At 39.2% G+C, this 22748-nt stretch overlaps 1 protein-coding gene across 2 annotated transcripts in view; it reads left to right on the forward strand.

Moving 5' to 3' along the window:
* Window positions 1-299: 299 nt before the first annotated feature.
* mrtfba (myocardin related transcription factor Ba) overlaps window positions 300-22748 on the forward strand; it is a 29739-nt gene continuing 7290 nt past the window's right edge. For both annotated transcript variants that reach the window (XM_065242493.2, XM_065242495.2), the window contains exons 1-8: window positions 300-448; window positions 9121-9335; window positions 14415-14480; window positions 19205-19260; window positions 19512-19587; window positions 20138-20299; window positions 20446-20615; window positions 20703-20840. In XM_065242493.2, coding sequence (XP_065098565.1) covers window positions 9200-9335; window positions 14415-14480; window positions 19205-19260; window positions 19512-19587; window positions 20138-20299; window positions 20446-20615; window positions 20703-20840 — 804 coding nt within the window. In that variant the 5' untranslated portion in view covers window positions 300-448; window positions 9121-9199. The remainder of the gene's footprint in view (window positions 449-9120; window positions 9336-14414; window positions 14481-19204; window positions 19261-19511; window positions 19588-20137; window positions 20300-20445; window positions 20616-20702; window positions 20841-22748) is intronic.

Below are 22748 nucleotides of genomic sequence, written 5' to 3' on the forward strand. Positions count from 1 at the left end.
TTTCAATCTTTGACATGACCATCAAGGTTATATTTTCATAGAATGGTCTTTACATTATGTAGGATGATTTTATGTAGTAAACAGTCAATCAATAAAAATGACTTTAGCTGGGGTTTCACCAGCAGGGTCACATAAATTTGCCTCTTTAAGATGAATCACATAGTTTTCCTCATTTTTGTAAGTCGCTTGAAATAAAAACATCTAGCAAATGCATAAATGTAAAATCTGCACCTTTGGACTTGTTATTACATTAGCGCCCACTGTTGGTGCTACACCTACGTTTGCGTCACTAGCAGCCATCTTACTTCCTCAAAAAAAAAAAACTTCAGTCCCAAAGAAAAACACTACCAATCTCGGTTACATGGGTGACCACATCGAGGACAGTTATGGAGCAATAAACCAGTGCCCTAATACATATATGAGCGAGCCATAAGGACATTATATGACAGTAAGTAATTTTACATGTCGCGTTAGACTGATGATATTAGGATTTAGCCATTGAGAAATACGGAGCATGGCTGCCATGTACATCCGAAATATCTACGCTAAAATCACAGCGTAAAACACGATACGCCGTTAAATCGTCTCGGACGTTTTATATAACCTCTAAGTGTCGAGATACAAGACACTCGGGTGGTTTTTTAGGGACTAGTATGCTAACTTTATTATTGTCTGTAAACACTATGCTCTGTTTATGTCAATGCTGTTGGTTTACATGCTTATGGTTGGTAAGGCAGTGATGTTTGAGCCCTTAAATGTTACACTGTAATTCTGTCTGATATTCACAAGGAAATATGGATAATCTGCATGACATAAATGTTAAACACACATGCATTCCTATTGGTGTCATTGACTCTTTCCTGAATGACAGTAAACAAGCCTTCAGATCAGGCAGGAGTCGAGTCATATACAAGTATAACTTTATATCAGAGGATCTGTGGCTCCTGGCATCCCCCCTCATGTTATGGAGAGTGATAAAGGTTTTAATCCTGTGGAAATCCACAGTCCTTGCATGCAGGATTTTGGCTTTGCTGTAATGTGATCTTGAATTAAAGTGATTGTAACAATGAGAAGTTGTTAGTCAGGGAGAGGAAACACAATCTGATCTTATGTGCTAACATGGATTTATTGGGTGTTTTTGTAAGCCTGGGTAACCTATTGCTTTTAATACCTTTTAATAGTCCTTTTATCAATCTAATTTGATTGTTGAAGTTTCCAATTTAGATCCAATTCTGTGACTGATTAATATGCAAAATTTTTAATAGCTTGCCCAGACCGTAGACCGGGTCCGGACCGAAGTCAGCTGCTCCGGTACGGATCCGGCCTGGGGTTGTCTGTTGTATGGGTTGGGGCTGCAGGGTGATTCATTAAAGATCTCTTCAAAACATAACATTAACATTATAATAAATTATTATTGCATATAAAAAGATTCTTTTTTTATTTCATAGTGGATCTTTACTATACACCATACATGGTTGATTTGGACCCTAATCTTACACTTAAACTGTTTATTGAAGGTTAATGACAGGGGCTGGACTAAACATTTTAGCTTGTGCCGTCCCACCTTGTTACTTTCATTTAAGGAACAGATGGAAGTTGTTTTCTGTAGTTTTACCAGAACACATGAAAAGATCTAGCATCTGGATTTGCTTTTTAACTGGGCTAAACAGGGCAAATGTGTTTAGCCGTGAGTCGTGGTATGCTGTCTCAGCAGAATCAGGTTCAGTCACTTCGGACGGATTAAATGTTTTATTTTGTTGCTATTATGATGGAGAAGCAATCGGTTGAAAGGAGAACTAGAGCTCGAGGGCACTGCAGCTTCCTAGAGGAAAACCAAAAATGTTGTAACTTCTTTACTAGAACAATGGTAAAGCTTATTTCTTCATTACCAAAACAAGAACTAGTTTAGGTAATGAAGTCACATGATGTTTAACATATTGATTAGAGTCCCGTACAGGGATTAGATTAGTCCTAGACTAAAATAAAATAAATGTAAAAGCTGGCCAAACTGAAAACAACTTGCACTGACATATCATAAAATACATCAGTGTTAGGGATGTGCATTTATGTCATTTTTTCATTCCGATGAATCCATAGGTCTGAAGAACGAGTAATCGATTAACTGGGGGCGGGGCAATCAAAGGGGCGGGGTACACTTCATGGTGAAAATGAAAATATTTTTATTAAAAACCTTCAAATAAAACTTAATTTCAAAGAAACTATGACAGAACAATGAACAAATACTAGATTTTTAATGAATTAAATGTTTTTAACAGAGACCTCTAACAGGAAAAGCTGCGTGATGAAGTGAAACTAAAGGGTTAATAAACACAAACCGAAGCGCTTTCTATATGACGCACTCTGCATAATATTAGGCCTTTATACAACATAAATTTACAACGTGCATCTATCTGCATAAAATGCCAGACTTCAACTAAGTTTTCAACGAAAAAAAAAAGTTTAACTCCCTTTGTGGATGTGCATCATAAACAGCGCACTTTTAAACACGTCCAGTCAAAGCTCAAGCTTCATAACATTAAGCAGCTTTAAGTGTTTTGCTATCATTTTAGCGTTTAGCTGTGTCGTGTCGTCCTCTTACCTCAGTCAAGATGTAATGGTAATGCTCGTATGGCTCTCTGTATCTCTTGACATTTGATGTTTAAATATGAGATGATAACCCATTGAACTTTTGACGGCGCTGTACATTTTGCACCTGACTGACTGTATTTCCGAAAATAACGGCATCCTTTAAACCATAGTGCGTCAGTGATGTGAGTTGTGTGGCCGGCTTTGCGGGCTGCCATGCATTGCGCGGATCGGCAGGTTGCTGCGGAGCGGTCGCGCGGAATTATCTGTTTGTTTTTGAATCACGCATGGTAATGTTACTGATGTCATACGTCAGTCTGCGTAGCTCGACACGACGTCAAACACGCATCTCCAGACCCAGTCTTTACTACCACATGCGCTTGTAACGCTAACCAGACATCCAAATGCCGCCATATCCACAAAAAATAAATAAACCCACATGATCATCGTTTTCGTGATCGATCATCGATGCCACGTTCGAGTACTCGAGCAATCGAGTACTCGTGCCCATCCCTAATCAGTGTCCTTAGTTAACTTAACTTAATTAGTTTCCTAATTAAAGGAATAGTCCACTTTATAGATGGGGCCCATTGACTTACCATAGTATTTTTTTCCTACTATAAAAAGTAAATGGACCCCATCTTTAAAGTGGACTACTCCTTTAAACTAAGGCCTAGTTCTGGCTTAAGCTAATCCCTGTCTGGAAAACCACCCCTTAGTTGCGTTATTTGTTCAGTTAGAAATTAGAAAGCTGCGCATTGTTATGAGCGCATGATTTGCTGAAATTTTACATAATGCAATAAATTCTGGAAATTTACTTCAAGTACATATCTCTAATCCCTAAACGAAAGCCCAGACCCCTGAATGTCTTGCCAAACCCTTTTTGCTGTTGTTGTTTTGGTATGAAAGTTTTAAACCAATGAAAACACAAGCTCAGTTTAAGTATCTGCCCTTTGACATTGCTAGACGTCATCACATCGTCTGGTCATTTCTCAGTGAGGTGTCATTATTGGTTTGCATGTTTTGAGCAAAATTGTGCAGATCTTAAAGTGGAATGCTGTCCCACAAAACATTAAAATCACTCACCTGTACTGAAAGTAATCTAGGACATTCTGAATAAATTTACAGTGTAACACTGTAGTGACTTTGAATGAAATTCCTGCCAGGTGCATTGATGTTAAAGAATGTAAATCATCAACTAAATCCATCTTGAGAGATAGCTTGTCATTCAGTTTTGTTATTCTGAAGTGTATTTGGTTTGAGGGTTGATCACACCTTATGGAAAATTATTAAGCTGTGAGCTAACTTTAACAGTGAGGCATGCCAGGAAGAGCAGACCGCAGAATGAGCACAGCCCATATGCCTCTTATGTAGGATATATGTATTGAATGTATTTTAAGATTCCTTAGAATGAAGACAAAGTATATCTTAATAGCCTGGTTACTGGTTAGCCAGACCTACATCAAGATGTAAGGTCTGGCAACTCTTCACACAAACGGCTCAATGCAAGGGGCGGGATATAAGGTTGTCCCTCAAAATGCCTCTGCACGCAATAGGATAGCGCTATGACGGATCAGAGCAACGAAGAAGGTGACGTAGTTACCGTAACCAGTCGGCAAAACTCCAAACACATCTTTCTTGCTTAAAAAGGACTTCAGTAGGGTTTATTTGCTCTTCTCTCAAAGAAAAACATAAGTCTAAGTCCTCCAGAGTCGCGGCCAAAGCCGCTTCAAAAGATAGCTGTTCGCCAGCAGCAGCAGCCATTCTCTGTTTTCAAGTAGGAACCGTTGCAGCTCTGTCGTCATCATGTTAAGCCCGCCCCACAGACGCTACACACGATGTGATTGGCCTGACCAAATTTTGGTTTTTGGACCGGTTAAGTGTATTGTGAGTGCCTAGACTAAACCCTGGCAGCAAATATATTTTGCGGCCGCTAGGGTGCGTCTAGATTTCTAGGCTAATATCTTAAGTCTTACTGGTGGAGATATGTCAACTGTAATGAGGTGTAAGCCAGATGTTGTTTAATAGTGTTGGTCTTTTGACACAGTGAATCTACATAAGTTCTTTGTATGCTTGTATATGCAGTGGGAAGTTATGTTAAATGTCCTGTAACGTAAATGGATGGAAGACATGAATTACATTGTTTTGAGTTTGAACCTTTATGGAATGTCATTAGTTAGTAGTAAACAGTTTTTGGCATGTTTATAATTTATATACATTGAGATTTTGTGGTTATTGTTTTTTTTAACTATTCAAACATTCTGTGTTATCTTGGCAACAAATTAAAGATGTGAGTTTTGCCTTTAACCTAAACTTAAATCACACATTTCTAACTTTGGGTTTTAATTGAATAATTATTCAGTTAAAATTGAATACAATACACTTCAGTTTGTAATTTTGTTTTTTAGTTTTAGCTTTTATTATTTTTTTTAGACACAAACCAGGATGTTCTTTAACTCTTTTTTTTTCGCCAGCATTTAAAAAAAAAGTTACCAGCCAGCAGCATAATTTTTTATGATTTTTTTCACAAAAGTTTAATGATTAAAGAAAATGTTTTTCTTTAAACGTATTAACACAATATATTAAATGAAAGAACAGACCCTTTGCTTTCAAAAAAAGATTGTTCTGTTTTTATCACCTCTCAAATATGCGTAGACTTCTTCAAAAATACAAAAATGTAAGCAAAAGTCTGAGATAATTGCATTCAGATCAGATTCAGAGCGATCCTCAAAACATACACAGAGTCTGAACTGTTTGTCCTAAAAGAACACTTCTGGGTTTTACAAGTTGGGGAAGAGTGCCACCTGGTGCATAATAGCGGAAATGCGGCTTTCCGGGAAAAACTAGTGAAAGCGTTTTCTCTTAATTCACGAGTTAACTCGTCAATGGTGGGGAAAGAGTTCATTTGCAAGGTCATGCGAGCGGCATTTTTCGGTAGTGCTGTGTATCTACAAAAATCTCACGAAATGTATTACAATAGTGGGGTTGTAAAGCGATAGTTTGCATTATGTTGCAGTACTGTGCATTTTTTAACAAAATATCACTTTACTCGCATGTGTCGATATTTTTTTGCATCGACTTTCCACCTTCTAACACCTATATTGCTTTCTGTGTGCTCTTTATTGTGCACAATAATGTGTTAAAGGACAAGTTTGGTATTTTACACTTAAAGCCCTGTTTTCAGATTGTTTTTGATGAAATAGAATGGTTTTGACTGAAATTTGGACATATGATGCTGGCCCGAGAATTTGTGGGTGTTTGTTGTATCAGTCCCCACCTCTATAATGGCTGCATAAGTGCACTGGAACAATCCTTCTTAAAATGCATTAAACTTTCGTTAACAAAGACCTGAAACTCACCGAGTGGTCAGGGTTGTTCACTGATATGCTCACACAAAAATCGCTGCATAAGATGCTTTCCAACGGGTTTTATCGTAGTTTTTGTCCAACTCCATTGACTTGTATTAGAAGTGCTGTGAGGTACGGTATTACTCCGCCGCCGGGAACTTTGTTTGTATTCTTGCAATTGGCAAAGGCGGATTAGCGCCACCAACTGGGCTGGAGTGTCTATTATTCAAGCTCTCAATGGAAGAATGTACTGGTGTGAGGCGTTTGGAAAAATAGGTCCACAAGTTTACAACGAATGGTAAAACACCTGTTGGAAAGCATATTTTGCAGTGATTTTTGTGTGAGCAGTGAACACCCCTGACCACTCGGTGAGTTTTACGTCTTTGTAAATGAAAGTTTAATGCGTTTTAGGAAGGATTGTTCCAGTGCACTTATGCAGCCATTAGGGATGTTGACATTGACCGTTTAACCGTTAACCGAAGGTAAGAAATTATGACCGATTAACATTATCAGTTAAAATAAAAAATATTTGTTAATACATGGTGTGTGTCCTCATGAGCCGACAGACATTTCGCCACTTTTCTATCTTTAATTTGTGAATGTCCTGTAAATGACACAAATGATTGCTGCCCTGACGGTCTGATAAAGTAATCATTTGTATGAGAAATCATTTGTATGCGTGTTTGGAAGCTGAACGGAGACGGGCGCGTGTCCGCGCAAGATGACGCGGTCCGTCTGCGCACATCCGGACAGACGTTCGCTGATGGCCTCTGACCCTAATCATAAACATCTAGCTCTTTTTGGACAAACGGAGAAAGACGACGCAAAACCAAAACTTTCTGAAAAGCGTCCTGCTTTAGAAATGACCACTGTAGTAGATGAAACGGAGACAATCTGCCATTTGGATATTAATCCACTGGACCGATCGCGTGCTTTTTAACAAGGTATGTTGCGTGAATATCTGATAATGTATGAATCCTGGTTCTGTTTTTGATCTGTGGCTGCTGTTTGCACGACGTAAAACCAAAGACGACGCAAAACCAAAACTTTCTGAAAAGCGTCCTGCTTTAGAAATGACCACTATGGTAGATGAAACGGAGACAATCTGTCCTTTGGATATTAATCTACTGGACCGATCGCGTGCTTTTTAATAAGGTAATGTTGCGTGAATATCTGATAATGTATGAATCCTGGTTCTGTTGTTGATCTGTGGCTGCTGTTTGCACGTTCAAATTAAATGTTTTGTTTTTACTAGTTCACAGACAACCGTCAACTGTATTTTTACTCAATGACAATTTCATATTAAAATCTTATCAGTTAACGGTTAATGTTCGGTTTAGAAGCTACGGTTGTCGGTCGGGAAAATTAACTGATATGAGCATCCCTAGCAGCCATTATAGAGGTGGGGGCTAATACAACAAACACCCGCAAATTCTCGGGCCAGCATCAAATTTCAGTCAAAACCGTTTCATCATAAACAATCTGAAAACAGGGCTTTAAGTGTAAAATACCGAACTTGTCCTTTAACAGCTTTGTCAAATTGATTTCAGAAATTTGAGGAAGTTCATTATTTAGTCATTTTGCTGTTCAAGGTATTCTTTGTTATGCAAGCGCGTGTGTGTGACATTAATTTCATTATACACAACATTTAACCATGTGTAGTCTGTTTGCATAGTACAAATAATTCAAATTGAGTCACAGACTGTTCAAAGTTATGTTTTCACCAAATAAATATTTCCCATTATGAAAATAAACTTTCCTATGTGCATGGGTCTGAATTTTACCCTGGTACTATGAACGATTTCTAAAATACAGACTGTACGGTAGAGAGAGGGAGAGAGCAGCTTGACTTTATTTGTGTGGGATGTTGCTGTATCCTAGCAACTGTAAGTATGAAGGACTAATAGCAGACTTACAATCCATGCACCTTTGTGTCCAAAATGCTGGCACACTTCCCTGCAAAACATAAACAAATTGTGGATTAAGCTAGCTATCAAACAAGAGATGTTACAGTATGGAGAGTTTAAGAAATGCAAAAATAACCACTTAACAATAAAGAACACAGAAAGATGTTGACATTAGCTTGTGTGTTATATAAGGGTACGCAGAGCGTGAGATATGGCCTGTTAGTATTGTAGCTGACTGTACAGTATTGTGTGAGGGTTTGTTTGCACAACATCATGTTCGGCTCTCTGTTTGTTTATTTTAATTCAGGTCTATATAGATGGGTATCAGGGGTCATGCTTTTTTCTTTCTCCAATGCATCTCCATTTCCAAAAATGCATTGTTTTTTATTAGGTTAGTCACCACATGTCCCACAAAGTTTTAATGAGTGAATTTCGAAATGGCCCGATCATTTAATCAGTAAGTAGAAACGGCTGGCATTCATATTTCAACAGCTTTTCGTAGACCAGTACACTTTTTAGGATGGGATGTGTTTGGGCACTAAAACCCAAAGGGTGCAACCTAGTTTGTCGTTTGAAGTTAAATCTAGTCGTGATATTTGAAGATTTTGTTTTTTAGATCGCAGTGTGGACGGCAAAAACCTCATTGGCAAACGGAAACGATATCAGTCACAGTATACTTGGACAAAAATGAGAAATTTGGGATAGTTGCTTAATTGATCTGCCGTAAATTCTTATTTGAAAGTCATATGAAGAATGAGTTGCTAAGTGTGCCCATGTGACAGGACACGAGGAGGGTTTTTGAAAACTAAATGTTCCCGGAGAAAGGAATGGTTGTGGTTTGTGCTGATGTGGTTTTGGTTTATTCTAGCATTTTACAGCACCATGGTGAGCACTATATTTGTTTCTACTGGTATCACATCCACCACGATGATGTCAAGTAATGATAGGCTACCAAACACAAATTTTTCTTTTATATTCTGTAGAGAGGCACTCGTGTGATTACTTTTTCTGTTTTGATAAATATTTGTTATAAGAACAGCAACTGTATATGTTGAATATTTGACAAATCCTGTGCATTTGTATTTTTATTTTTTTACATTGCTAGAGCGATATTACAGGCATTACTACATCCTTGACCTATTACATCATTCACATAAGCGCCATTTAATCTATAAAAACATTTCGGTTATTACTTTTAATATACTGCCTGCAGTCTTTTTCCTGTTCATCTCTTTCACTGTTTTGCCTTACCTGAAGCTCTACTGACTTTGTTTTCACAGAGATTAAAGTGAGGGTCTTCCTGTAATCATAGCTGCTTCTGATCTCCAGCGATACCTTTGACTCCTCGGCTGAGGAGACATGGAGGACCAAGGGGGTGCTGGGATTGGGGGCTTGTTGGTACCCAGCCCCCAGAGTGAGGCTGTTACCCATGAGATGGGCGAACTGTCTCTGCATCCCTGCCAGAAGCTTCCCCCTCTCAACGAGCGCAAGAACGGTAAGTAAAAAAAACACTGAGAAACATATCAAATGCATTTGGGAAATTATACTTTGGGAACATAAAGACATAAACATACATTTTTTTTTATTAAAGATGCATTAAAAATGTTGTATGCATGTTGCATTATTGTGTTTGAAGGTTTAATCTAACCAGAGGGGGCATTAAAAGCACACTTTTGGCCACTACTGTATGTTAGCACTTTTCACTTACTGTACTGAGACATATGTAGGGTTCCTGGTGGAGCCCTAAAAAAGTTTAGAAAAATGGTCACGCTGTTGCATAAAATGAAGGCGTATGGAGACTGTCAGTAGATGGAAGTTTCACGCCCAAAAAAGGTCATAAACCCAACTCAGTATTTTGCCTTGAAAATTTTTCTTGACAACTGATTCCCAATTGTTTTCGTTGTATGGAAAAGACCAAAATGGATAAAATTCAGCTTTGTTTTCAACTGAAAAGGTCATATAGCAATTAAAAATTATAGTTTTAATTTTTGATTGATCCGTTCTTATGGTGTACAGACTGGTGCTAATTGGTTTCTCCTTCAACAAAATCACAAAGATATTTGGTTTAAATGTCTCCCTTGGCTGGTTTGCCATCAGTCAGACTTTTTGGCCATTTTTGGTCAACACAGTGAATTTATTTTGAGAATTAAAACTTGGCCTGTTCTGGAATGATGTTCAGTTCCACTTTGTAATTACATCTTGTAGAAATTCAGCTATTATTAATTATGGGCCTTCAGTCTTCTTCCTATTCCAATTCCTAGTGTATCCTGATTAGGTTTGCCTCTATCTCCAGTCGATTAGATAATGTTTATTTTTGTGACCACTTCAAGAACCTTTTTTTCCATCCCTTCACTCCTCAGTAAACAAACGCAGCTTTCAAAATTCTGACATTTTGCGCTGTCATTCAGATGCAGACTTTGATTGACATGTGAAAGGTCGTAGGACAGCAATGCCTGTGGTTGCTGGCTCACAGCTGCACCTCTGTGTCTCTAGTTATGTCGAGGTCATGCCGTCACTTCGAATGGATATGTGAACGACTCTGGCAGAGCGTGGTCCGTGTCAGTTACTCATTGTCTTTAAGAGTCTGTCAAAGAAGATGTTTACTATGTTGATGAACAATAAGGTTTTGGTTTTCGCTGCTTTCAAGTCTCAGATATGAACTTCTACTTTTAACCTGTCTACAATGTTTTAAGTTCTTCCAAATTATAAACAGAAGATCTGCACTCTGTAATAGGGATGCTCCGATCAGGATTTTTGCAGCGATACCGAGTTCTTGTCGTCATGATCGGCCGATACCAATGCCCGATACTGATTCTTCAAGCTGATATAGAAGCTCATTAAAGACCGTAACTATTAATTTTTTTGTAGATAAAGGAATAGCCTTTGTTATATAATTTAATCGAGTATATTATAGTTTTTTTAGAGAATCAAATAACTAAGCACAACAAATGTTCATTCTACAAAGAGCTATTTAATATGCCTTTAAAAAGGCTTTACTGAACAAGTAATGAAAATAAAACACTGCAGTGTCTTCAGTGTATGATTTAAATATAGATACATTCTTATAAAGTAAAACTGTAAGACGTGAGAGAGATCTTTGCTCTGTGCACGTGCATCATGTGTACGCGCTACGGATAAGAGCAGCAGCAAGTAAAATAAAAGTTTAAACTTAAAAACGCATGCAAATAACAAACTTTCAGCATGAAGATGAAATGTCCATAATAGATATACACTTACCTAAAGGATTATTAGGAAAACCTGCTCAATTTCTCATTAATGCAATTATCTAATCAACCAATCACATGGCAGTTGCTTCAATGCATTCAGGTGTGTGGTCCTGCTCAAGACTGCAAAACTCCAAACTGAATGTCAAGAAATGTGATTTAAGCAATTTTGAGCATGGCATGGTTGTTGGTGCCAGACGGGCCGATCTGAGTATTTCACAATCTGCTCAGTTACTGGGATTTTCACGCACAACCATTTCTGATTTACAAAGAATGGTGTGAAAAGGGAAAAACATCCAGTATGCGGCAGTCCTGTGAGCGAAAATGCCTTGTTGATGTCAGAGGAGAATGGGCCGACTGATTCAAGCTGATAGAAGAGCAACTTTGACTGAAATAACTACTTGTTATAACTGAGGTATGCAGCAAAGCATTTGTGAAGCCACAACACGCACAACCTTAAGGCGGATGGGCTACAACAGCAGAAGACCCCACCGGGTACCACTCATCTCCACTACAAATAAGAAAAAGAGGCTACAATTTGCACTAGCTCACCAAAATTGGACAGTTGAAGACTGGAAAATTGTTGCCTGGTCCGATGAGTCTCGATTTTTGTTGAGACATTCAGATGGTAGAGTCAGAATTTGGCGTAAACAGAATGAGAACATGGATCTATCATGCCTTGTTACAACTGTGCAGGCTGGTGGTGGTGGTAATGGTGTGGGGGATGTTTTCTTGGCACACTTTAGGTCCCTTAGTGCCAATTTGGGATTGTTTAAATTCCACGGCCTACCTGAGCATTGTTTCTGGCCATGTCCATCCTTTTAAGACCACCATGTACTGCGGTGGAATGGTACATGTATTCGTTTCGAACCGAATCGGTACGGGGGTCACGGTTTGGTGCATGAATTTAAACGGAGAATACACGGTATGAAAATAAAAAAACTTGCGTGCAAAATAATTAATGTAATGCGGAACTACTGTTAGATACGTGGGTTCTTTATGGACAGCTAATCTGTAGCCCCGCTTTAGCTCTGAAGCTCTGATTGGCGCCAATGCAGCTGATCTCCACCTAGGTATGCACGTCTATTAGAGCCCGTCTACATTCTGGCACTCTGCAGTTTTTTGGCAGGTCGACGCCGGTCCAGTCAGTGAGTGAGCAGCGACAGCGAGTATGGCAAGTGGTGGTGTTTCACAAGAGTTAGGAGATCAGCCGGCTTCTTTAAGTTTTCCAGTCAGTTACAGTAGTACAGGCGAGAGAGTGGTGAAAAGGACGAGGACTGTGCGTCGGCGTTGTTCAGCAGTTGTTGGGTATGTGGAAATACGCATTCACCATGAGACACTCGCATTTCAGTCAATTCACACGCTCACACGCCAAACTTTGTATTTCTCACGCTGAGAAGTAGGAGATAAATTGTCCTGCTAATATACAATTAATGGACGAAGCACAGGCATACGCAGGGCAGTTCTGTCGAGTTCAGATGCTTTTTTTAAGTGTGCTCAACTTTACCACGAGAAATCTTGCGGAGGAGGCTGATTCAAATTGCTCTCGCGTTACTCTGACGTCATCCACTTGTCGTTTCTTGCAGCGCCTCGGGAAGTCATACACACCTATTAATTCATCCGACAAGCCTTTTTTTATTTCTTTAGTACATTAATATGAAATAAGGCCAAAATTTAATTTAAAAATGTATTTAGGTAACACTTGTAATACATTTGAACCCATATTTGTATGAAAGATGAGTACAAGTAACATCAAATGTCATGTACTTTTGCTCAAGCTCACAAATCAGATTTGAGTAAGGATATAAAAAAAATACTTTCTATCTAAACAAAACCAGAGTCATTTCGAAAGAACTGTAGTTGTAAAACATCAACACCTTAACTTGGATATGAGGATCCAGGGCAGAGAAGGGTTAACCTTGAACTGCCCTTTCTACTCCCTCCTTTCTTATTTTGCTGGAGGAGCAGAGATGCTTTCTGGTCTGAGGGAGTCCCAGTTTCACAGGAGCTGCTCACTGTGTGGAGAAACCAACATATTCTGCATATGCCACCTTTGCATGGTTCTGGTCCGGTCGGGAGCCCACGTTGAGATCTTGTGAGGGCATTTCAGGACAGGCAGACGTCATGGCCTGCTTAGAAGTGAAGACTCCTAACACGTGCAGAGGAAGCCTGATATCAGATTCTGCTGTTTGTGGTTCGAGTCTAAGAGGTGGATATCATCTCAATACTGTGCGGATGCAGGTTTAGCTCACTTTGAATAGCTTTTATTGGCTTTCTGAAGCTTTGTCATCTGTGTTTGCTAAGCTAATGTTTAATAGAAATTTGCATGATGGTATTAGTAAAGAGAGAGATGACAAAGCTAAGTGCGGTTAAAACCCAGCCATGGATGTTTGAGGTTACGCATAGGATGCAAAACAGGATGAGGGTAATTGTTTCAGATAAACAGCATCTCTTTCTAAGCCATAAGGCATCTAATGGACCTTGAAAAACTTTGTGTAAACACTTTGGTTTTTGCTGTTTGGCGATGCTAACGGTGCAGAATATATACTCCTCCTTTTGAATGTCATAGATTCATAGTGAAAGTGGTTAAATGACACGTCAACCCCAGAATTTTGTTCACCTAGCATCAGTTGACCGTGTTAACGGTAAAATAACTCACTCAGTGAGTGAAAATAAATTTTGGTCTTAACGTAAACCTTACCACTCTCATATTTCATTATGGAGAACCTCATTATGCATTTAGTAAATTAAGATATACGTTCTGATTCCATGACCTTGACATCTGTAAGTACCATACTAAACTATTTAAGCCATAAGATACTAACAACAAAATGTTTAATGTTTGACTAAAGTTGTGCAACATTGTTTTGTTATTTTTGGCATGTCTAAAGGGCAGCCATGTGTTGCACCGGCTGTGTGTGTTTTATGATTTTGGTTAATGAATTCCCCACTGATAGAGCTCTTGTGTTTCAGATAAATGTCATGTGTTATCTTTTTGCCTTTCACGCAACTCTTGACCAATCTGAGCTGTTATTACAATCAGCCAAGTAAATCCGGGAGGCTCAGCTAAAAGGGCGAAAGAAAAATGTCTTCAAAATTTTTCCAGGAACAGCATGCTTCAAAAGGGTCACTCAAGTGCCCGTTGTTTTAGTAGCAGGAAGGTCTATTTTAGTCAATGGTGGTGACTCTTATGTAATGCTAGAAAGGAAATGTGTATGATCTCAGCTCAGTTTCCCCTTTGTTGTCTACAAGGTGTGTTGGTGTTTTTGTGTAGATGTGTTAATGAACTGTTGAACAGCTTGTTCTAGAGGTTGGGGAATGATCATAAGATTTCTTCTTCTCTTCACCAGTACTCCAGCTCAGGCTGCAGCAGAGACGGACCCGCGAGCAACTAGTTGATCAGGGCATCATGCCACGTGAGTACCTGACCTCTGCCATCCAGTGCTCATGCGTGGACCAGAATTGTCATATTTACTACTTTTGAAATTACTTCAAATAATGAAGACTTAAGATTGTCTAATATAAAAGAGGGTCGGGTCTGTACTTTAAGACACTGGGATTGCAAAAATTGACGCTTTTCCATTGCATAGTACCCCATGGTTTGGTTTAGTTTGGGTCAGGTCAGCTTACTTTTGGGAGCTTTGCCATTGGGTGCAGTACCCAATACTTTTTTTAGTACTACCTCGGTTGGGGTTCCAAGCAATCCGAGCTGATAACAAATGTGACGCGAAAACACCGTAGATCACTGATGGGTCTGAGAGAATCGTCACTACCAGCGTCATTGCTATAATGTAAAGATTAGCTTTACCTTAGTGCTAGCTTGCGCTGTCTCGAGCAAACATGTTGTCATCTGTGCTCTGCTTTAAGGTCCCAAACTCCCTTTTGGCAATGAAAAACATCCACAGGTTGAGAACCATGAACACCATACCAGTTTTTTTCAAGACTTGCAGCAGTTTGTAGCAGCGCATTCGCAACGCAGGCGTGCATTATATGTGTATATGAAATTTAAATGAGGCTAAGCGGAGCGTGTCGACTTACGAAGCCACGGGTGTTTGTACAGAAACTGTCATGTGATACAGAGGTAGTGATAAACACAATGTGCAAACATCTTTGTGGTGGTCAATTTTGATTTTGTGCCGGACTGAGAAATAAATTAATGTATGGAGATGTTTAGCATTCACACAACGCTCTCACTTATGATACAGCAGCAGGCAGCACAAATATAACGACATGCCTATAATCCCTCCCACTGCGAAGTGTTAAAGCTCTACTGTGTACTTTATTGAGTTAATTCTTAACAAAAACCCATGTTTTCTTTCAAAAGTATGTGCTCATTCATGTGTAATTACTTCCCACCCACTAATCAAAGTATTCTCGTAAGTGTAGAATCTGCTATATAAAATGCATACCGTCGAAGCGCTCTCTGGCTGAATCCATGTTGTGCCTCCATCTTTGAAATACATTCGCTGACGAGGGACATTCCTGAAATTCAAGCTCCGCCTTTCGCACTTTCACTCTACACTCACGCTGCCCGATAGCTGAAGCCTCCAGAGGTTGCATGTGTAGGCGGTATACGTCATCAAGACAGTCTTATTTCAGAATATTAACAATTATAAAGCTGACAATTATTCTTAGTTAATTGTAAATTGATGTAATATGCGTATGACTTGCGAATGTAATGCTCAGTTAATTTAAATAAACCAGGCTTGATGACGTATCCAGCCTGTGACCTGCGTAGCTTGAATCCTTCGGATTTTACAACAACCGCACACCGTGATGAACCTGCGATCTAATGCTTTGATTTGAAAGCCTGTTGAAGACATATTCTCGAGGACATTAAAACAAATCGCCAAGGATGCGAAACGGGGATTTTAAACGACAACGTGACAGGAAAAACATCAAGACCAAAGTCACTATTGGAGTTAGTTTTCCAAGATGGGCTCAAGGGACACTGAAGTTGCACTTTCTATATTCTCCACAGGTAATTCAGCATATTCGTTTACATCTATACAGTCCATGTTGTAAACTTGAAGTTGTATAGTTCCTTGGCTAACTTTAGCATGATTATGCATAACGCTTGTTAGTGTAAACATGCATGTGGTTTAATGTGTTTGAACAGCCACACGCCGTCTCTCCGCCCATTTATGTAATCTGAGGTACTGAGATAAATGTTTTCATCTTTTCTGACCTCTAGCACAAACACACGGTGACAGCGCTATTTTTAGCCTTTCATTGATAAAAGCGTCTGATCTGCGCGTCTTTCGTTTCATTTTACAAGCGTGTGAATGTTGCGCGATCTTTTTTCACCAAAATGAGAGAAAGCTCTTACATATACACGGACATGTAACATGTTTACTTAAAACATAAGCATTGTACTCTGACATAATGTCTGACATAATACTCTGATAAAGTGAAAGTTGCGCGATCTTTTTTCACCAATCTGAGAGAAAGCTCTTACATATACACGGACATGTAACGTTTACTTAAAACATAAGCATTGTACTTTGACATAATATTAGTTCGCGTCCATTTAAACCCGTCATGGTTGCTTTTTGTATGTGATTTTAAGCGGACATATCATGACAATCAGACTTTTTTCATGTTAAACATAAATCTGTGTGCTTTGATGGATCACAGGCAAAGGACATTGCAAATTGTTCATTTTTTCTCATTGCTTTTGCTTTGTAGCTACTGGAAGCCATGTTAACCTTGGCATGACACGGCCGGGCCACCGTACGAGTTAAAACGCGTTCCGAATGGGGAGGGCTAGAAAGTAATATTCAGTTGCTTGTCATATAGACTTTCACCGCTAGATGGGAGTAGATCTTACACAGTGGAGCTTTAAGGCTGGGGTATACTTTTTTCCGCGTCCGGCTCAGGCGTGCATGCGTCCGCGCAGCTTTCCAAGTACACTCCCCGCGGCTACACGCGGATGGCCGCGTTCGACACTATACGCAATACAAATGATTTCTTATTCAAATTATTAGTCTAACAGGCCGTCAGGGCAGCACTGATTTGGCGACATTTACAGTACATTAAAACATGATGATAGGTGAAGAAAAGTAACTGATCCACCATTGCAAACACAGTTTAGAACAAACAACAAGACAACAAAGAACAGGAATCAAACATTATGGTAACAAACATGCTCCAGAGCTTTCTGTTCTTGGAAGAAGTAAAAGTTAAAGAAGAAAACCGATAGTGTGTGGGTCTATTTCCTTTGTATATTTGTTTATAGTGAGTGTCCTATCTAAATATTTTCACGCGCATGCGCTGTTGTCTCAAATTTTGGGCTGCACGCGGACGGTCCGCGCGGCCAGCTGCGGACCCTCCTGATGACGAAAATGATGTCATGCGGACGGCGTGCATACGCGGACGTCCCTAGTATACTTTCAACTTTACTAAACTCGATGGAAAAGCTAACCGAGCCAAAGTGAGGTGAGCTCACCCAAACCAAACCGTGGGGTACTATGCAACAGAAAAGCGCCAAATAAGTCCTTATTTTTTTAGTCTTGTTGCTTCTTTAAGGGGTGGTTTCCAGGACAGGATTTAAATTGATCCAAAAAACTAGGCTATTTAAAGGTACCAAAGAACGTAAAACTGTATTGGCCTAGGCCATACTGAAAAAACACAATGTTACCCCTTTTTTTCGATCTCCGTATAATTGATTATTTCTCAAAATCTGTATATTCGTCTGACACAGGCTCAAACATAGCCTGTTTCTTTGGTCTCAAAAAAAATGAGCCGCCTGAAGAAATAGCCAATCAGAGTAGAGCTCAACATTGTTATTCATGATCCTTTCAATAAGGTAATAATAGACCATTTCATTCTGTGGACAAATCCTAGGGTTGTAAATGGACATGTAAAACCGTTTCTGGATAATTTATGCACTTAATAAAGTCGCATACCTTCTATGTAGATATCAGAAAACAATTTAACATATTGTATCAATGCATTCTTTGGCACCTTTAAGTAGTTTTTACAAACTTTCAACAAACAATACTGGTGTGCATCTTATGACAAAATAATGGCACTGATATTTGTTAAGATATGTCAGTACAAGGTGTTTTTTTTATTAAGGCAGCTCAAACATGCATTTTAGTCTGGGACTAAGATAAGCCCTGTCCAGAAAACCACCCCTAAAAGTATTTTTACAAATTCTGTCCACATGATTTGCGGTTTGCAACCCATTTAATAGTTTGGCCTGTGAGAAGCTGGTATTGTGTACCAGAGTAAAGTGTAGGAATTGAAACAGATGAGGGATTTGTGATGTCACACAGGCAGGAATGCTGTTTCAGAGGTGAAGCCAAATCTAACTTTTTGATCAAGGACGATCATGCAACCATAAGTCATACATAATGAAAACAGAAAACATTCTTTAAGAAAAGGAAATAGGCCGGTTTTAGGGATGCTCGTATGTTCGGCAATTGAAAATAGCTAAATTATCTTTAAAATGCTTTCAAACTGCCGACATGTTTGCTAAATTTGTAAAGCGTGCACACTTCTCACTCAACGCTGGTTGCTATTTGATCACATCATCAAAAACTTTCAATAACATGTATTGAGTCTTTTCACACATTTGGTCAAACAACAAAAATGCTTTTTTCCTATTTTTCGGCCGAATAGATCCAGTTACCAAACATTCTGTGCATCCTTGTTTTGATTCTGCATTGACTGAGCGTAGAGAGAAAATCAGTTGGTGTTGTGGTACAATAACCGCTGAATCAGTTGAGTGTCTTTCACTCCACATCACAGTCATCTTTCAGAATGCCACGAATGACCGAAGCAATTCAAACATGCGCTTCAGCTTCTTTCATTATTGCTCAGACATTTCCGTGCAAAACGTGAGTGTTCACACTTGCACTGAACACAGCTTTACTTTTCTATGACTGAATAATAGATTACTATGCTTTCTTAGTCATTGATCATACTTGGATCCTGTCCTAGCTGTCAGTGTTGTAGTGTAGCTTGCTGTAATCTCTGTGTGGCCCTCCTCCTCTCTGATTTATATCTCTGTGTAAGACCAGCACTCAGAAAAACTGTAACAGATGAAAGAGCAGCATGTGTTTGAAGTTGCGTGGGTGATGACCTTGTGTCATCCTGAGACTGATGCTCTGTATGTGTGTGTGTGACTTTACAGCCCTGAAGAGCCCTGCAGCCTTCCACGAGCAGATCCGCAGCCTTGAGAGAGCCAGGGTAAGAGAAGACCACCAGGGCCTTGTCGTCCTGTACAGTCTTGAGTCATCTGGGGTCTCTGATCCTTCTTTAAACCTTATCAGAGATTTACAGATGTGTAATGGAACACACATGAATCTCTCAGTTGTTTTAGCAACTTAATGCCTCTGTAAATGTGTTTGTAATTTATAAAACACATAGGAGATCAAACTCTTTTATCACTGAATTACCAAGGGATTTCTGAACATCTGAATTTTTTTGTCTCTGTGTAGACTGAAAATTTCCTAAAGCACAAGATCCGCAGCCGTCCAGAAAGGTCTGAGTTGGTACGCATGCACATCTTGCAAGGTAATTTTACATTCACATAACATCAGGTATAATATAAGCAGGCATGGTAGGAAAAATTTGTGCATCAACTACATTTCAGAACAAGAGATTTGTTGATAAAGGTCAATATTGAGAATTGTGAGGTCGGCGCTGAGGGAATAGTTGAACCAAAAGTGTAAATTCTGTGATTGCCTCACCGTCATCTTATTACAGACTGTATTTTATTCAGTTGCATACAGTCCAAAATTTCATAACATTTTGGGGCTCAGGAATACAAGTCCTAGTCTGCGTAACAAAAATGAGAACTAATTTGCATTATTTCTTCTTTTGTATACCACAGACGATAATAAGTAATTTGTTTTTGGAACAACACACATGCAATTAAATAATCACAGGACATTTTTTTAAAGAAAACTATTTCTTCCGATTGGGACACATCCATGAATCAATCAGAAGCTTGTCTGTTGTTTACCGCCATGATGTGGCTAACCGGAGTGTTTGGCCTTGATTGTTGTGATGGTTGTTGGGAAATTGCTGTGCTGATTGTCTGTGGTTCCTTGTGGTTTGGCAGAGACAGTGGCTGAACCCTCTCTACAGGCCACCCAACTAAAACTGAAGAGAGCTCGATTGGCCGATGACCTAAATGAGAAGATCGCTCAGCGACCCGGCCCCATGGAGCTGGTGGAGAAGAACATCCTTCCTGTGGATTCCACGGTCAAGGAGGCTATCATTGGTAAATCGGGTCTATTGTATTAATTTTTTGTTAATCAAATTTCTAATAAACCTACATGATATGTGTTGATGAAATTATACCTGAATTATGGACTTTAATCATGTAAACAAGGTCATCTTTTCTGTCATACTGTTTTTCCTGGATAGATGGTCAAATGCAGTACCCGAAAACTTTTGAGGACTACCCAATAGATGAGGACAGTGATGCCCTATCACCTGAGCAGCCTGGCAGTCAGGAGTCTCAAGGTTCTGCAGCCTCACCGAGAGACGCTCGCACCATGGAGGAGCCCCTACTATTGCCCAATCACTTTATACATGTAATTTTTGCTCAGAGTACAAAGAATATTGGGCAGAATTAATAATTTGGAGATTCAAAACTCACCATTTGTTTTGCTTTTTTACAGAAGTTGCCTACAATCACAACCACTTCAACAGAGTTCCTCAAGCCTTTTTCCACCAATGAGCCATCAGTAAGCCCTCCTGTGCCTATGCCACAGCCAGTCACTCTGGCCCCTGTGAAATCTGGACCCACCCTTGTCAAGGTCAGTAAATGTACAAAATCTCTAATTTGCAAACACATACCATTCATATTCAGGGTCTCTGCGGATCCTTAAAAAGTTTTAAAACATCTTAAATCCTGTAGTATGAAAATAAGGCCTTAATTAGCATTAAAATGTCTTAAATCCGCATTTCAAAGGTCTTAAAATGTTGCCCAACCAACACTGCCATGAAAATTGTTCTACATGTCCGTTACGTGTCGGGCAGAACCAACTTATGCACAAGTTTGCGGGGAGTTCGCTAAAGTGCGCAGACCGGGTATAAGCAAATAGAGAAAAATGTGAGCCCTTAACAAAGAGCGCCACGGCATGCAAAACATCAGCGGCTTTAAGCACCCTGGCTTCTGCTTCATCAGACATCCGATCAACGTTTGGTTGACTTTACTGGTAGCGAAGCCTGTCTTCTTTTTCTCTTTTCTCTTTAAACGGCGGTTGCAATCCAGCTTATAGGTGCATTACCACCCTTTCTGTTTCGGGGTGAGGATCTGATAACTCTTAATTCCTCTACTCCTAGTGTCCTTCTCGATTATACAAAAAAAATAAAAAAATAAAACCACATTACCCCAAATACACAAAAAATAAAAAATCTAATTAAAGGAAGCATGTCCCATTTGCACAAAGGTAATTTTAATAAAATAAAATGGAATTAAACAAAGCTTTTAATAAGTTGTCTAAATATTGTTGTTTAATAAAACCATGTGTTTATTTGATTTTGATACTTTATTTGAACCAATTATTATTGCCTCATCATTATTGTCATTCTAAATGCTTTTGCCCACTAGGTCTATTTTTATTACCAAAAAATATTAGACTACTTGATTATAATCATTTACCAAAATCATTTTTAGTGAAACCCCTAGATTGGTTAAATTATTCAAAATGTTGTGATTTTAGTTAATTAAAAGGCTATTTTTTCTTCTTATATTTTATCATTGGGAATTTCTTAAAATTTTGTATGAAGTTTAAGGTGAAAAACTGTCTCGTATTATCAGCAAAGTGTAAAAATGATCTTATTCTCGTGAACCCAATCTCATGTCTCGTTTCATTGTGCGGACTGTCTTGTCATACCCCTAGAACAGGGTTCCTCAAATCTTACCCTGGAGGTCCAGAGCACTACAGAGTTTAGCTCCAACCCTAATCAAACTTACCCACCTCCGATTTCCTAGTGATCATGAAGACCTTGATTAGCTTGCTCAGGTGTGTTTGATCAGGGTTGGAGCTAAACTATGAAGTGCTCTGGACCTCCAGGGTAAGATTTGAAGAAGGGGGCCCTAGAAAATACATCTTGTTTTTTGTCATGAAAGATAAAGGTCTTCAAAAACACATGGATGCATGCACACAAAATTGGACTTCATTGTCGTGTACTAGGTCTTAAATTTCTCATAATGGTCTTAAAAAGTCTTAAATTAGACTTTGTGAAACCTGCAGAAACATGCATATTAGGGTGGTGCCGATAGACGATAGCATCGTGTATCGACGATCGTCAGATTTATCGCCAATAGCGGGCTTTCATGACAATAGTTGCTGATAGTTGTTATTATATTATCATAGTTTCACTTTAATATGCTTTTTCTCACATTAGAGGGTTTGTGGGCTTCACTTTACACTAAATGCGTGCGTCTTGGACTCTTGCTCGGACCTGAACTTGGAAGACGCATGATTTGGACTAATCCTCGAACATGAGTTTGCAATACGCGTGGATCTGTCATTTCCTTGCACTTAAGAGGTGGTTAGCGCGCAGAGAGTTAAAACCAGTGTTGTCTTGCTCCCTGGCACGCTGGAAGTTTTAGAGCGGCTGGGCTTTAATGATGCGCTCTGATTAATGGCATCAGTTTTAAGAAGTTTGTGGTCATGATAGTGATGTCATTGCTTTTTTTGTGCACCAATTAAGTG

Source organism: Paramisgurnus dabryanus, chromosome 1 (genome assembly GCF_030506205.2).
Source record: "Paramisgurnus dabryanus chromosome 1, PD_genome_1.1, whole genome shotgun sequence".
Taxonomy (NCBI): domain Eukaryota; kingdom Metazoa; phylum Chordata; class Actinopteri; order Cypriniformes; family Cobitidae; genus Paramisgurnus; species Paramisgurnus dabryanus.